We start from the raw sequence: 15583 nt of genomic DNA on the forward strand, positions 1-15583 counted from the left end.
GACAGCACAGATGAAATATTTGCCTCTGTTCTTTGTTTTAATATGGGAGGAGAACGGCCCAGATGGAAACGATAGTGTTTCATATCGATGCATTTTGGACAAGAGACTCAAACACATGCAGAGCTAAGATTAAGGCAGCAATGCTTTATACAGAGACAGCCATGCTTTTTAGGTGAGACTGGGCGTCTGCAGTAGGCACATTGTTTCCTTCAAACCAAACAATATACGTTAAGTGAACTATAGAAGAGTGAATCTCGATCCTTATCACATAAAAATGCTCTCTGGACCTAAATGGTTTGCTTTAGCTGTGCTCATCTGACACATAATCCAAGTAGAAGACTTAGTAATCAGTCATCATTGTGCTATGTGACACTGGTATGTTGCTGATGAATGATACCTACAATGCTACTCAATTGTTGAGGGTCCTTGGTGAGGGAGAAGTAGGATTATATATATATATATATATATATATATAACTGTGTCCTGTGTTTCCACTGGGGCTGTGATGGGCTTTTTGAGAGGAAACTAGTAGCAACTGCCTCCCTGTTCATGAGTGAAGGTGGCTGTGGGGAAAAGGGGGAGTGTAGAGCTAGAGATTTATGGCCTAGAGGGAGATTGATTAGTGCCGTCACTAGCCCTGATGTACGGTTGGCAGTCTCCCCCTCCCAACCCATCGCATTTCACACACACACACACACACACACACACACACACACACACACACACACACACACACACACACACACACACACACACACACAGACACACACGCATGCACACACATGGAACCATACGGTTCAACACACACCTGCATATACATCTAGACACCGCTCAGTCCCCCAGGCTTTTCCTGACAGTCCCCCAGAGCTGTTGCATGTTAAGTTGTAGCAGACAGACTGCTGTTTTCTCAGCATTACCATTTTTTTGCTGTCCATAGATAACGCCATCAATCACCACGTACACACTGCCCTGGAAGGAATGTGCCTGAGTGCTGCTACTTTCTGTGTGTGCCTGTGTGTTTGTTTTGAGGATGGTTTCATAGACGGGAGATGCGGTTGAATGGCTGTGTGGATGTGCTGTTTGAAGCCGCAGAGTGACTGGCCTGGACTGTGCTCTGAACCCGTGTCAACCGTGCTGCCCCAGTGCAGGTGTGTGTTTATCATTCAGCACACAGAGCTGAGAGGCAGGCAGCTGTAGGCATGCTTTCCCAATTAAAGCCTGGGTGAGAAACCTACACCATCTAGCCCAGGGCCAGCTCCTGCCGGCTTACCGGACACAGCAATGGAGCTTTGACCTCGAATCATCCTGCTTAACATACTCAGCGTTCCTCTCTTTCTCTTTTTCTGCTCCAGGTTTGCCGCAGAACTCCCCCGGCTATAGTACTGTGCCCACCTCGCCATGCTGGCCTGTCTGCAGAGGAGGCAAAACCCTCCACCCCAGCACCCGGTGTGTGCCAGCAAGACCCTGGAGCCCCCGCAAGCCCTTGGACGGAAATGTAAGTTTACAAAGTGACAGGGAGCGCTGGAGGTCAGGTGTTCAGCTCGCTCAAAGCTAAGGAATGAGAGAGGCTTGTGTTTGTCGTTTGTATTTAATCGGTCATGGTGAATGATAGAAACGGGTAGTTAAACCTGACTGTGAATAAGCAAAGGAAAATAGACTTTCCGGTTTCTGTTGTTTGTCACTGTGTTCAGTTCCCTCGCTACTCTGAGGAATTCTAAACAGTTTCATTCGCTCTGCACTTAGACCTTGGATTTCCATGTTGTTTGGCTACTCATTGTGAGGGGGGCTGTTTAGCAGTGCTGATTGTGCAGTCGTGGCAACAGGGCTGAAGAGACAGTGTTTAACGTGCCTCACTGGCCCTGGGTGACCCTGAGGGTCTGTAAACATTTACAGTGTCTGGCCCTGGCTGTGCCGGCCGCCTGTAAAGCATGACAGCTGCTCTGTTTGCTCCCCGAGCACCACCCTCTGTCCACTCACAAAATGGTGTAAAGGGACAGAGATGAGCAGGAGCTGAAAACTGTTACAGACAACTAGTTCTAACCAGTTTGAGATTAGAGAGAGCTATGGGAGTCAGGCATCTGGAAGGTGAATTTCTCCCTAATTTTGTTGAAGCTTTTGGATAAGCCTTTTACAGTAAGAGTATGTTTTCCGATGTGGGAAAGAAAGGTCTTTCCTCCTTATTGAACGCTTCAAGAGTCTTTAGTGGCCTTTGTTTACATGGCAGGCCTACGAGCTACCTCAAGCCGATTAAAAGGACAGCAGGGGAACACTAACCTACAAGTTTTTACCTCCGCTTAGAGAGGCTTAGTGGAAATGGCAGGTTCTGTGCTTCTTCATCAGTGGGGAATTGTATCAGGCCTGTAACCAGCCCAGTGAAAGACGAAGCAATAAAGCACTGCCTGCATTTTTTCTCAGCTTCTCAATGGCCAATTAGCTATTTCTCAGCTCAACATCACACTCCATTCGCCTCCTACAGAGGAGAGGAGAGTCACAAATAACAAGGTGACTAGGTGCTGCCTCTGTCCTCAGATCCGGAGTTGTATGTTGCTAGGCTGTATGGAGGTTTCATATGGAGCTGTATAGATGTGCATTTGGAAGGGGCAGCTCTTCAGCTGAGTGGGGTTCAACCGTGCTCACTAATGAGGTTTCAGAGAGAGGTGAAGTGAAAGGGAGGACAAGAGAAACTGCACAAAATAGAATCAGAGAAGGTAAACATGGAAAGGAAGGGAGGGAAATGGAGGGAGTCCTCAACAGTCGTCTCAATCGATTTCCTCCTTCCAATTTCACAGGATTAGCCCACTTCCTCTCAGGGTCCTTTATTGAGGAGCAGCCAGTGGGAGTCAGGACTCAAATCAATAGAGAAAAAGAACAGTCTCCAGTCTTCCCTTTGCCCTCCCTCTTACCGACCCTCTCTCTTCCTCTCCCTCTCTTTCTCCACCTGTTAAATCCTTTGATTGAAAGACTACCACAGCGACTGACTTGAGGTTCATAATGAGGATGTTTGAACATAATAGCCTCCTTTCTGTCCTTGGAGGGGGCGGGGGGAGCAAGTGTTGGATTTCCACCACTGTGTAGCTCTTGGCCTCAATAAGGCAATTGTTCGTCCAGGCCCAGAAGGGGTGCAGAAAGGCAGACAGTGGTTCTGGCTGCAGAAGTGGACACACTCAGGTCACCATGCTGAGCAGGTCCCCATGATTGATTGTTCGTGGCCCAGTTTGTGCCAACGTGGAATGGGGGTTGTGGGTATGGTGACGTGGGCTCTCAACACGAGGCTGAATACTAGAATACACCCCTCAAAGAGACCGAGTGAGTGAGATCAGAGGAGGGGGATTACCTGGCAGTGAGATAGAGGTGAGGTGTGTTATTTGCATCTGCTGTCCTTTACACAAAAGTAGTGAGATGTGTGCATGTGTGTGAGGACTAGGGTGGCAGAGCAGTTGGGATGAGAGGGCGAGGAGGGTTTTAGCAAAAGCCCCTGCATGCAGATGCCGAGTGGCTGCACAGATCATTGATGCGACTCCCATTAAAAATCCCTCATACCCTCAATAAAAAAGGACTTAACTGGCTCTACCATCAGCTGGAAGCGTTCAGATCGGCTCGCCAGACAATCAATTTCCCCCAAGCGCACAGAGCTTAGCGGGAGAAACGGGAGGCGGAGAGCGGGATGTTTCCATTATCACAGCCCGCTCTGTGTCTGGACTCGGGGGGGTTGGGTAAGGTACTGTAGAGCAGGGAGTGTAGGGGAGAGAAAGGAGGGAGTGGCAGAGGGAGAAAGGGAAAGACTGACAAGTGGGAGAGAGAGAGAGAGAGGACCGCCTGCCCTTAAAAATATCATATTGAATTAGCCTCACAGAGGCGGCCTTTTTTTTTTTTTTTTTTTTAGAATTAAAAGGAGTGCAGAGCATTACTTGAATTATAAATCATAGGAACTTGCTTTCACTGCACCCAAATTCCGCACATATGTGGCTGAACTCTCCAGCGCCAGCCGCTGTCATTTTTAATTAAATCCCCCCTTATGGGTGACATTTGTAGCTTGCCCCCTCCTCTGTCCTCCCCTCCACGTCTCTCTACCACTGCCCTAGATGGAGACATGAAAGGCAGAGACGGCAGCGGAGCCAGGGCCTCTCATCGTGTTGTGCCCCAGAGAGAGGGCACCCATCCAGACAGATGAGAGAGAAAGGGTCGCAAGGGGAAAGGGTCCAATGAATGCCACTGACCTTGGCCACCCTCGGCCAGCGGCAACCTCCCTCGCTACCCATCCCTCTTCTCGATCGTCGTCCTCCACTGTGGGTCTGAAGGTCTGGGGAGCAGGGGTGAGCGTAACAGCACTGCTCCTGGAGGGAACAGGGAGGTGCACTGGTCCAGTGACGAGTAACACTGAGATGGCTGGACAGGAGGCCCAGCAGCCCCCACCACTACTCTGTCTCCTCTCTGGCCCAGACAGCAATTACTTTGCCACATGTCAGCTAAAGTATAACAGGTCCAGAATCCCTTACTTGACTGGTTGATGGGGATATTTCTGCCTTGCTCTATTCCAAAATTATATATTTTCAGATTTCAGCAGGTTTTCATTTGTTTATTCATTACTTAGTGGTTATATTTGAGCCAGGCATGACATTTAACGAGATTGTCATTGTCACATTTTGTGTGCATGTTTGTGCTCTTTATCCTGGCCCGTTGCAGGTTCTGCCCTCATTAACCACACAGCTCGCTGCCCCTCCCATATTTGTCCTGTGATTGGATCAGACTTTGGGCTAAACCTGGGTGTTCCCTTGTGTCTCTAACCCCAGCAGGGCCTGGCTGCAATCCACACACACACACACACACACACACACACACACACACACACACACACACACACACACACACACACACACACAGTGATTCAGCATACTTTTGGTTGCATTGCAATGATTTATGTAACCCTAATTAAGATAAACTATTTCACATCATGATGAATGCATCTGCGGTGAAAACAAGTCAGAAAACCAGTCTGTCTCCAACCAACTGTTGTGAGGTTCAGAATGTGTCTTTTTGTAACAGAGGAGTGCACACATGTACACACATACACATACACACAAGCACACCTGAAGCCGTAATTTTCTGTGACACCACCCAGGAGGCCTGAGGTGCCAATCATCCGGGTGGAGATGAGAAGTTCCCAGAAGGCCTGATATCCCAGGTTCATGCCATGTCAGGCCAGGTTCAGCCCTTTTTTGGCTTGATCGACAGAGACAACCTCGCCATGTCACACACCGCCTCGGGACATGACATGGGGTTTCACCTGGGGATTGTAGTTTTCCTAATAGCCCTGTGCCTCTGCAGGCGGAGCTGCCAGAGCCATTAGTTTGCTTTGCTTCTAGCAGCTTCCCTTTCTTAAGCTAGTGAGAGGGAATATGCTCAGGTAATGACCTCCAGCCACCTCTCTTCCACTGTTGTCTGAGGCAGTGTGAGACATAACAGGAGAATTAGCTGGCTGTATCAAATTGCAGCATGATTTTCCAACGGCTGTTAGGTAGGGGAGGAAAGAAAAAAACGTGGGCAGCGTTTTCTGTTGAATATTTAAATGTGGTCACGAGCAGCAGCAGAAATAACAACCTTTCCCCTGATTGCCTCAGTACCCTGGAGGTGGAGGGCATAAAGTGGAACTTGGGGAAAACGAATGGAGACGGGGGAAGGAGAGAGATTATGCATGCACTTGACCTTTTCCCACTGATTGAACTACCTCGTTCCTAACTCCCATTTGGAATTCCGCAGAGTGCCCACAGAGACTGTCATTATTCCACAGTCTGCAGCAGGGAAGCAGAGGTCATGAGGTATTTTTCATAGTGAAAGGTGATTGACAGCTATCCATGGCCTGCCTCCTCCTGGGTGCCTACTTATGCAATCTCATTTTGGGGATCACTGGGTTTTCATAGCCACATGAAATATGTCGTTCACACCTTCATCACATTGCTATATTGCAAAATCCAGAGTATTCACTCATCATCATCATTCATCAGGTTTCACTTTATTTCTGAGGGACAGCCCTGTGATATTGGCTGTACTAGTACTACTTACCTCATGCATACTACTGGCTTTTCTGTCATTTTGGCATCTCAGCGCTGGCACACAGAGGATCATTTCCGCCTGGTGGCATCCCACGGTGCCATGCCTTCCCTCTCTGCCCTCTGCCTTCTGCTGTGAACACAGGGGGCGAAGCAATCTTATTGCCTTGGGAGGTGAGCTTGAGGAAGAGGGGCTCTGCTTTAGTTTTGTCACAGCGGGACTTGGGTTGAAAAACAGGTTCCTGGTTCCAAAGCCTTCGAGCTGGCATTTGGGCATCCCAGGTGCAAGGCTTTGACACCCTCTGTCTTTGCCTGCCAGAGAGTGGGGGTGGGTTGGGGGGATGTGAGCGAGTGTACAGAGAGTGTTCGCAGTCCCTTGCTGTCCCACAGGAAATTACACACAGCTTGTGCCATCTCAGTGCTGAGCCCACCACAGACTGACCATGAGAGGTGTTCAGGAGGTGTCGCACGCTCCTGTCATGCTCTTAGTGTTTTGGAGTGGTCTGTTCGATAGAAAACTCAAAATAAAAATGTAGTTTCGGGCCAAGATTTGGACTTACAAAGTGTGTAAGTAAGGAAGAAAGGTTTTATTACCTTTTTAACTAGATTTCCAGCCTTTACTCTATTTCTGTCCAGTCACTCCATCCAAATTGTGAAGAAATTACAGCACATTTAAAAGTATGAGTCACAATTTCATTATATCTATATGTCTGCTAAATAAATATTGTATAATGTTGTTATGTTGTTTGATAAGTATTCAAAAAAAGTCCTCATTCAGCAACATTGTACTTTGTGTCACTGGGTTACACCCTCGCACACAGTTTATTGTTAGATAAACCATAGCTGTATCTGTTAATTTCAATTTAGTTAATTGGCCCACACATTCTAAGCTCTCGGCCATGATTGAAATTCACAGAAGGTGAATATTAATCAGTATGTTGTTGCTAGGGGTCACCTGTAAAGAGTGCCATTACGCTGGGAAAAGTGTTGTGTGAACAAAATTAAAACTACAGAGCCAACAGCAGTAGAGTTTGGTGTTTTGGTCCCAACCAGTTGTGAACTTGCACCAAATTTTAATACCATCCCTGGCTGTGGTTTTTCACTACACTCTAATAGTGTATAGGGTTTTGCGGAGAAAGCATGCGACTGCAAACTGACCACAGCACAATGTTGAAATCAATGCTCCTGTGGGACATTTTACCATTTTTTCTGTGGTTTGCTTGTTGGGTTCATTCTCATGAAGGCCATCTTCTCATGCATTGGCTGCATCATCATTTTAGATTTGAGAAATGCTGAATCACATTTGTTTGGTTATAGGTTCAGAGGCAGGGCGTGTCTTTGCTGACCTCTGATTTCCACTGGACCTTTAGGCCTTTGAGCAGATTTCCAAAGTGTCTACTTCATAAAGTTGCTTTTAGATTTCTGATGTTGCTAGGCACTAAAAATGTTATCAACCTACCTAGGTTACATGAAAGCAAAAGTATTACTTAATGAAGTGATTAAAGCTATGTCTGTTTTTATGTTTCACCTCAGTCCATTAGATGGATAAAATTAAAGAATATCAATTAAGAAACCGCAAGACTTAAAATACAACATATAGCTTCTGTTAAATCTCTGCCTTCACAACTCTCTTGACATTATATCTTTTGAAATCTTTTTTCTTTTTTGTTGAAAATGTACCCTCTCTCCTCTCCTCTCCTCTCCTCTCCTCTCCTCTCCTCTCCATGTGTACTGCAGCCGAGTGCCTTGTTGTCTGTGCAGTGTTAAATATTAATTGGGAATCAGTGGAGGACTTGTCTCCTAAATGATAGAACAGAAGGGCCCAGGCTTGCCTCAGGCAGCCTGCAGGCGCCTTTCTTCTTCCATTTACCTGCAGGCCTGCGCACCAGCACTTCCTCCAGTCTGACAGGCCTGCCCAGGCGCCTCCAGCCTCCCCTCATCTCTCCCTCTCACTCCCACTCTCTCCCTTTTTTCTTCCTTCTCCGCTCTCTGCACTGGTTCCTTTGCTTATCTGTGTATGCTCTTACAATCTCTACCTCTGGGGTCCCATACTCCAAACCTGTGTGTGTGCGTGTTTGTGTTGTTGCTGTGTCCATTTGAGTTTGTGCATCACTGTGAATGCTGCTTGCTCTTGGCTGAACATGTAGCCCTTTGAGAAAATAGTGTCACAGTGTGGCATATTCTCTTAAAAACAGGATAGGGAAGGCTTGACATAAATCTTTCAGGTCAGGATTTTAGCTTGTTGTATTTCTTTCTTGGCTCTGTGCCCTGCGCTGCTCTCTGCCTCATCACTGAATGGTTTAATCTCTAGTTCTTCTTCCTTTGCTTCACACTTTGAATTTCTTTCTTCCGTGAGCCGGCTTCTGTTCCTCTTTATCAGCATTGTCATCTGGAAAGATGTACCGAGACAAAACAACTGGCTCCGGCTGCTTTTTTTGTGCACTAACTAGCTCTAACTTGTGGGTGACCCTTGTGGGCCGAGTTAATTAAGCTGCAGAGATTTATTTTGGAAATTAAACCAGTCTTACCTGTTGATGTATTGTAACTCTGTATCTGTTTGTACTGGAGCACAGCCTTTCACAAGGTTCAGTAAGGGTACATTGTGAAGTGGCAGGATTGAATGGAAAATGGAAAAACCTTGAGAAGGAGAGGGCAGCAGAGAGGCAGGGATATAAATGGAGGACAGTCAGGGGGGAGGGGAGGTTGACTTTTTAGATGCCATAGGAATAACTTCACAGGCCCATGAGCACAGGCCTAATCGCACATGACAATATCGGCTGGTGTGCCAGTTGCAACGCATAACCACCCCGCTGCTTGTGCTGACTCGGGGTATTTGCTGATAAAGCTCTACTTTCTAGACCATGCTGTATGCACAATGAGGGTGGCCCAGGCAGGCCTGAGGGCTGGCTCATCACAGGCAGCCAACCAACTGGGGGCTAGGTCCCCCCATCTAAACAGAACACTGCACTCCACTAAGCCCTTTGGCCAAACTTGATTATTAAACAGAGAGCAGTTTTGTGATGAATATAGTTATTTTTTTCCATTTATAATCTATTATGTTGCCCATCCAGGCCCATGAATTATTGCAAATGGAAAGAGCCTGGTGAAAGTCGTGCCTGAAATGAGGTCGTGGCTGTGAGCTGCTCCGTGAAATGTTCAGGGTTGATATTTTCTATTGAAATGGCTTTTTTTTGTGTTGGCCGTCATTGAAGCCTGTTCTTTTTGTTTGTCCATTTTGTTTATGGAGTGCAGTGTGTAGTGTTGGGTAAACATGTTGCCCTAGTTTCTGTGTTTGTTTGGTGCACGGGTGTCACAAAAGGCCTGACATGGCTGCTGCTGGCCTGCATTCCTTTGTGGCTCAAAGAGGACTTAAACTACTCACTGGTGTTGTTTTTGCTGGACAGTCAGCTAGATCAATTAACGTGTGTGTGTGTGTGTGTGTGTGTGTAATGTGTAGTGATCTGCTTGGAGTTTAGTTCACTTTCATGCATGCTATGACTTCTTGCGTTAAACATAACATAAAAGGCCAAGACTGTAAGATGTCTGCCTAAATATCTTTTATCTTTCTGCCTTTTCAAATGATATCGTCACAAAGGTTAGTGCTACTGTTTTTAATACTTTGGAGAGGCAGTAGGTCTCCTCTGGTGATGCCAGTGGTGTTAATGGGGCAGGAATGCAGGACGAGTGCTTTCCCACGCTGTTAGTTTTCTTCTGCCGGGCGTGTTTGAGACAAGCCTCTGGGCCGGCTAGGCTCCGCTAATGCAGCCAGAGTGCAGACAAATGGAAAGTGACACTTGTGTGTGTAGAATGGTATTTGTGGTGACGCTTTGACTACAGATAATAAAGTGTTCACCCTGAGGTGATTTCGCCCGGCAAGCACCCCAGATGAAACTCACTTACTCAGAGAGGGAGACTGAAGAGACAGAGAGGGGGATGAAGCAAGAGAAGAGACATACACAATATAGAGAGGGGATAATGAGGATGAAGAAGAGAGAAAGAGACATATATAGAGGGAAATTGAACCTGGTTTTAATTGTGTATCACATTTATTTGCCTGCTACTTAGAACTAAAAATAAAGAACATGTATGGAGCTTCTTTAGATTAATGGATTTTGACGATTAATTGTTATCGATTTTGTAGCTATTAAAGAGAAAGGATCAACAGCAGGGTAAATAGTTTGGGTCAGCTGTTGGTAGCACGGTGTCTGTGTGTGTGTGTGTGTGTGTGTGTGTGTTGTGTGTGTGTGTGTGTGTGTGTGTGTGTGTGTGTGTGTGTGTGCATGTGGGTGTGTCTGCCATGCCATGTGTACAGAAGAGTCCTTCAGGATCAATCAATTCTCAGTCATTTCCCCTACAGCTCATAAAAGCCAGGTCTGTCTGGAAGGAGCATGAGGTTGCCACATCAAACCAGCTAATTCATTTTCATGGCTGATTCAGGAACATCTGGCTTTAGAGATAAATTCTAACAAGAAAATTAAAACACAACAGTGTCCTGGTGGTATAATATTTCACATTTCTTGGGAGGAAGCCTTTATAACAGAAACCTAATTAGTTGTTTTGATCGGACACATTGTCCACCATCACGTTATACATATATGTGAAACTGTAAAAGAGCAATTATATTGATAGGCAAACACGTGCAGAAAGGGAAAACGGATCTTGTTTTTCCTCTGCTCCTTCCTAGTGTTATCTGTACCTGTGTACTGTATTAACTACACACGTGGACTGCCTCACTGCAGGCTAACTAAATGACCTCATGCTGCAGTCTGTGTGAGGAGGAAGCCCAAATTAGGCTCTCAATTTGGTATTTCTTCCATCTGCTTGTGCAGGAAATAGGTTAAACAGATTAAATCTGAGATGAGATTGGTTTTAATGAAATGAAAGATTAGATTTGGGAGTTTTGTCCAAGTTTTTTCTAATCTCTTTTAATGAATAAATCCATTTTTGACATTGTGCCATGCTTGTGTGCCTGGAAGGATCAGTGTGCAGATTGCTTTAACATTCTCATTATCCTCTTTGCTATTCGTGAAACATGTTGGCAGGTTAAAAGCCCAATATGTGATAACAGCATGGCACCGCTTGTTGAAAAATGTTGTCCAACTACTGATTTTATTTATATAGTGATTCATTCGATTACATTATTTTCCTGTTATTTAGTGTCTGACATTTGATTTAAACATAACACTATGTGACTGTAAAATATACGGGTTGTTCACTTCGCCATCCATCCATCCATCCATCCATCTTCGTCCGCTTATCCGGTGTCGGGTCGCGGGGGGAGCAGCTCCAGCAGGGGACCCCAAACTTCCCTTTCCCGAGCAACATTAACCAGCTCCGACTGGGGGATCCCGAGGCGTTCCCAGGCCAGGTTGGAGATATAATCCCTCCACCTAGTCCTGGGTCTTCCCCGAGGCCTCCTCCCAGCTGGGCGTGCCTGGAACACCTCCCTAGGGAGGCGCCCAGGGGCATCCTTACCAGATGCCCGAACCACCTCAACTGGCTCCTTTCGACGCAAAGGAGCAGCGGCTCTCTCCGAGCTCCTCACGGATGACTGAGCTTCTCACCCTATCTCTAAGGGAGACGCCAGCCACCCTCCTGAGGAAACCCATTTCGGCCGCTTGTACCCTGGATCTCGTTCTTTCGGTCATGACCCAGCCTTCATGCCCATAGGTGAGGGTAGGAACGAAAACTGACCCGGTAGATCGAGAGCTTTGCCTTCTGGCTCAGCTCTCTTTTCGTCCTGGCGGTGCGATAGATGGAATGCAATACCGCACCCGCTGCGCCCGATTCTCCGACCAATCTCCCGCTCCATTGTCCCCTCACTCGCGAACAAAACCCCAAGGTACTTGAACTCCTTCACTTGGGGTAAGGACTCATTCCCTACCTGGAGAAGGCATTCCATCGGTTTCCTGCTGAGAACCATGGCCTCCGATTTAGAGGTGCTGATCCTCATCCCAACCGCTTCACACTCGGTTGCGAACCGATCCAGTGAGTGCTGAAGGTCGCAGGCCGATGATGCCATCAGGACCACATCATCTGCAAAGAGCAGCGATGAGATCCCCAGCCCACCAAACTGCAACCCCTCCCCACCCGACTACGCCTCGATATCCTGTCCATAAATATTACAAACAGGATTGGTGACAAAGCGCAGCCCTGGCGGAGGCCAACCCTCACCTGAAACGAGTCCGACTTACTACCGAGAACCCGGACACAGCTCTCACTTTGGTCATACAGAGATTGGATGGCCCTGAGTAGAGACCCCCTCACCCCATACTCCCGCAGCACCTCCCACAGTATCTCCCGGGGGACCCGGTCATACGCCTTCTCCAAATCCACAAAACACATGTAGACCGGTTGGGCATACTCCCAGGCTCCCTCCAGGATCCTTGCGAGAGTGAAGAGCTGGTCCGTTGTTCCACGACCAGGACGGAATCCGCATTGTTCCTCCTCAACCCGAGGTTCGACTATCGGCCGAACCCTCCTTTCCAGCACCTTGGAGTAGACTTTACCAGGGAGGCTGAGAAGTGTGATACCCCTATAATTGGCACACACCCTCTGGTCCCCCTTTTTAAAAAGAGGAACCACCACCCCAGTCTGCCACTCCTTTGGCACCGTCCCAGACTTCCACGCAATGTTGAAGAGGCGTGTCAACCAGGACAACCCCTCCACACCCAGAGCCTTGAGCATTTCTGGACGGATCTCATCAATCCCCGGGCTTTGCCACTGTGTAGTTGTTTGACTACATCAGTGACTTCCGCCTGGGAAATCGGCGACAATCCCCGTTATCCTCCAGCTCTGCCTCTAACATAGAGGGCGATTAGTCGGATTCAGGAGTTCCTCAAAGTGCTCCCTCCACCGCCCTATTACCTCCTCAGTGGAGGTCAACAGTGTCCCATCCTTACTGTACACAGCTTGGATGGTTCCCCTTCCCCCTCCTGAGGTGGCGAACAGTTTTCCAGAAACACTTTGGTGCCGACCGAAAGTCCTTCTCCATGTCTTCTCCAAACTTCTCCCACACCCGCTGCTTTGCCTCTTTCACGGCAGAGGCTGCAGCCCTTCGGGCCCCTTCGGTACCCTGCAACTGCCTCCGGAGTCCTCCGAGATAACATATCCCGGAAGGACTCCTTCTTCAGTCGGACGGCTTCCCTGACCACTGGTGTCCACCACGGTGTTCGTGGGTTACCGCCCCTTGAGGCACCTAAGATCCTAAGACCACAGCTCCTCGCCGCAGCTTCAGCAATGGAAACTTTGAACATTGTCCACTCGGGTTCAATGCCCCCAGCCTCCACAGGGATGCACGAAAAGCTCCGCCCGGAGGTGTGAGTTGAAAGTCTGTCGGACAGGGGCCTCCTCCAGACGCGTTCCCAATTTACCCGCACTACACGTTTGGGCTTACCAGGTCTGTCCAGAGTCTTCCCCACCCCCTGACCCAACTCACCACCAGATGGTGATCGGTTGACAGCTCTGCCCCTCTCTTCACCCGAAAGTGTCCAAAACATACGGCCTCAGATCAGATGAAACGATTATGAAATCGATCATTGACCTTCGGCCTAGGGTGCTCTGGTACCAGGTACACTTATGAGCATCCCTATGTTCGAACATGGTGTTCGTTATAGACAATCCATGACTAGCACAGAAGTCCAACAACAAACAACCACTCTGGTTTAGATCAGGGAGGCCGTTCCTCCCAATCACGCCTCTCCAGGTGTCTCCATCATTGCCCACGTGTGCGTTGAAGTCCCCCCCAGCAGAACAATGGAGTCCCCACTGGAGCCCCATGCAGGACTCCAGTCAAGGTCTCCAAGAAGGCCGAATACTCCGAACTCCTGTTTGGTGCATATGCACAAACAACAGTCAGAGTTTTCCCCACAACCCGCAGGCGTGGGGAGGCGACCCTCCGTCCACGGGGTAAACTCCAACACAGCGCGCTCAGCCGGGGCTTGTGAGTATCCCCACACCCGCCCGGCGCCTCACACCCTGGGCAACTCCGGAGAAGAAAAGAGTCCAACCCCTATCCAGGAGTATGGTTCCAGAACCAAGACTGTGCGAGAGGTAAGCCCCACCAGATCTAACCGGTAGCGCTCCACCTCCCGCACCAGTTCGGCTCCTTCCCCCACAGAGAGGTGACGTTCCACGTCACCAGAGCCAGCGTCTGCCGCCCGGGTCTGGTCCGTCGAGGCCCCTGACCTTCACTGCCACCCATGTGGCATCGCACCCGACCCCAACGGTTCCTCCCACAGGTGGTGGGCCCATGGGCTGGAGAGATGGGAGCCACGTAGCTTGTTCGGGCTGTGCCCGGCCGGGCTCCGTGGCAAACCCGCCACCAGGCGCTCGCGACGAGCCCCGCCCGCCTGGGCCTGGCTCCAGGCGGGGCCCCGGGCTTCCTCCGGGCAGGGTCACTCCATCTCTACCTTGCTTCTTCATTGGGGTTTTTGAACCATTCTTTGTCTGGCCCCTCACCTGAGACCACTTTGCCTTGGGAGACCCTACCAGGAGCACAAAGCTCCAGACAACACAGCCCTCAGGTTCACAGAGACACACAAACCTCTCCACCACGATAAGGTGATGGTTCACGGAGAAGCAAAATTTTAAAATAAATGTAAAGAATTTAGAGGCGACACAGAGGAGTTTGGTGAAGACAACATGCAGTTGTTTAATGATTATGATGACACAAGCAGCTGTGAATTCAGACAGCTCTATCCTCTGAGAAATCATTGTAGTTTGATTTTTATCTTTGCAATTATAGATAGCAAAGACCTGACAAATAATTGCCTTGATTTTTCCTCTCGCTGTGTTGTTGCACAAGAAAATCAACCTTGAGATGAACAGAGGGAGATGAGTGTTCCTAAAAATGGCTTTTCTGATATCAAGCAAGCAGCAGGGTTCCCTTTCCCTTCACTTGCACTTGAATTGATTAGTACCCCGGCTGAGGGCATATTCAACATGTCTGCCCCCCTGCAACGCTGCTGTACCCTGTTCATCACTGGCTCATACACGTGCTTTCTCTGCTCCCTCTCTCCCCAGGAAGCTCCTGTGGGGCACTGAGGCTTTGATTGACTGATGGCCGAGTCCACAGGACGCCTCTATTATTATCATCTCTACCTCGGCAGAGGGGTGGGGGGCTAGGTCCAGGGGGTCTGGCCGACAGCCCCTGCTTTGTGTGCCCGATAGTCAATTAGAGGCAGCGCACTGCCGGAGACGAGTGGGATGCAGGGTTAATTGCAGAGGACCAAACAGCTGGCTCTATCAGGGCCCATTGTGTTTGCAGCAGTTGTCACGGCAATTGAGGCCTGGCTGTAATCGCTGACTAATCAGCCCTGTGCCAGATGACACCTCCATTAGCACAAGGCAGGTATTGTTCAGGACGCAAAGCTGCTTCTGGATTCCCCCCCGCCTGCCCATCCTTTTACAGCAGGCTAACGGAGGTGGGGAGAGGATGTCATAGACCATGATCCTATCTGCTAAGAACTAAACAATAGACTTAGGTCAAGGGTTCCTCCATGGAACAATGCTGTCGAATCTGCCCTTTCTAGGCT

The 15583-nt window shown here is 48.6% G+C and overlaps 1 protein-coding gene across 1 annotated transcript in view; it reads left to right on the top strand.

Moving 5' to 3' along the window:
• fam222aa (family with sequence similarity 222 member Aa) overlaps nucleotides 1-15583 on the top strand; it is a 47165-nt gene that overhangs the window by 23756 nt on the left and 7826 nt on the right. The window contains exon 2 of the mRNA XM_028578686.1: nucleotides 1353-1495. Within this exon, the coding sequence (XP_028434487.1) occupies nucleotides 1399-1495 (97 nt within the window). The 5' untranslated portion in view covers nucleotides 1353-1398. The remainder of the gene's footprint in view (nucleotides 1-1352; nucleotides 1496-15583) is intronic.

The sequence above is a fragment of the Perca flavescens genome, chromosome 5, assembly GCF_004354835.1.
Source record: "Perca flavescens isolate YP-PL-M2 chromosome 5, PFLA_1.0, whole genome shotgun sequence".
NCBI classification, from domain to species: domain Eukaryota; kingdom Metazoa; phylum Chordata; class Actinopteri; order Perciformes; family Percidae; genus Perca; species Perca flavescens.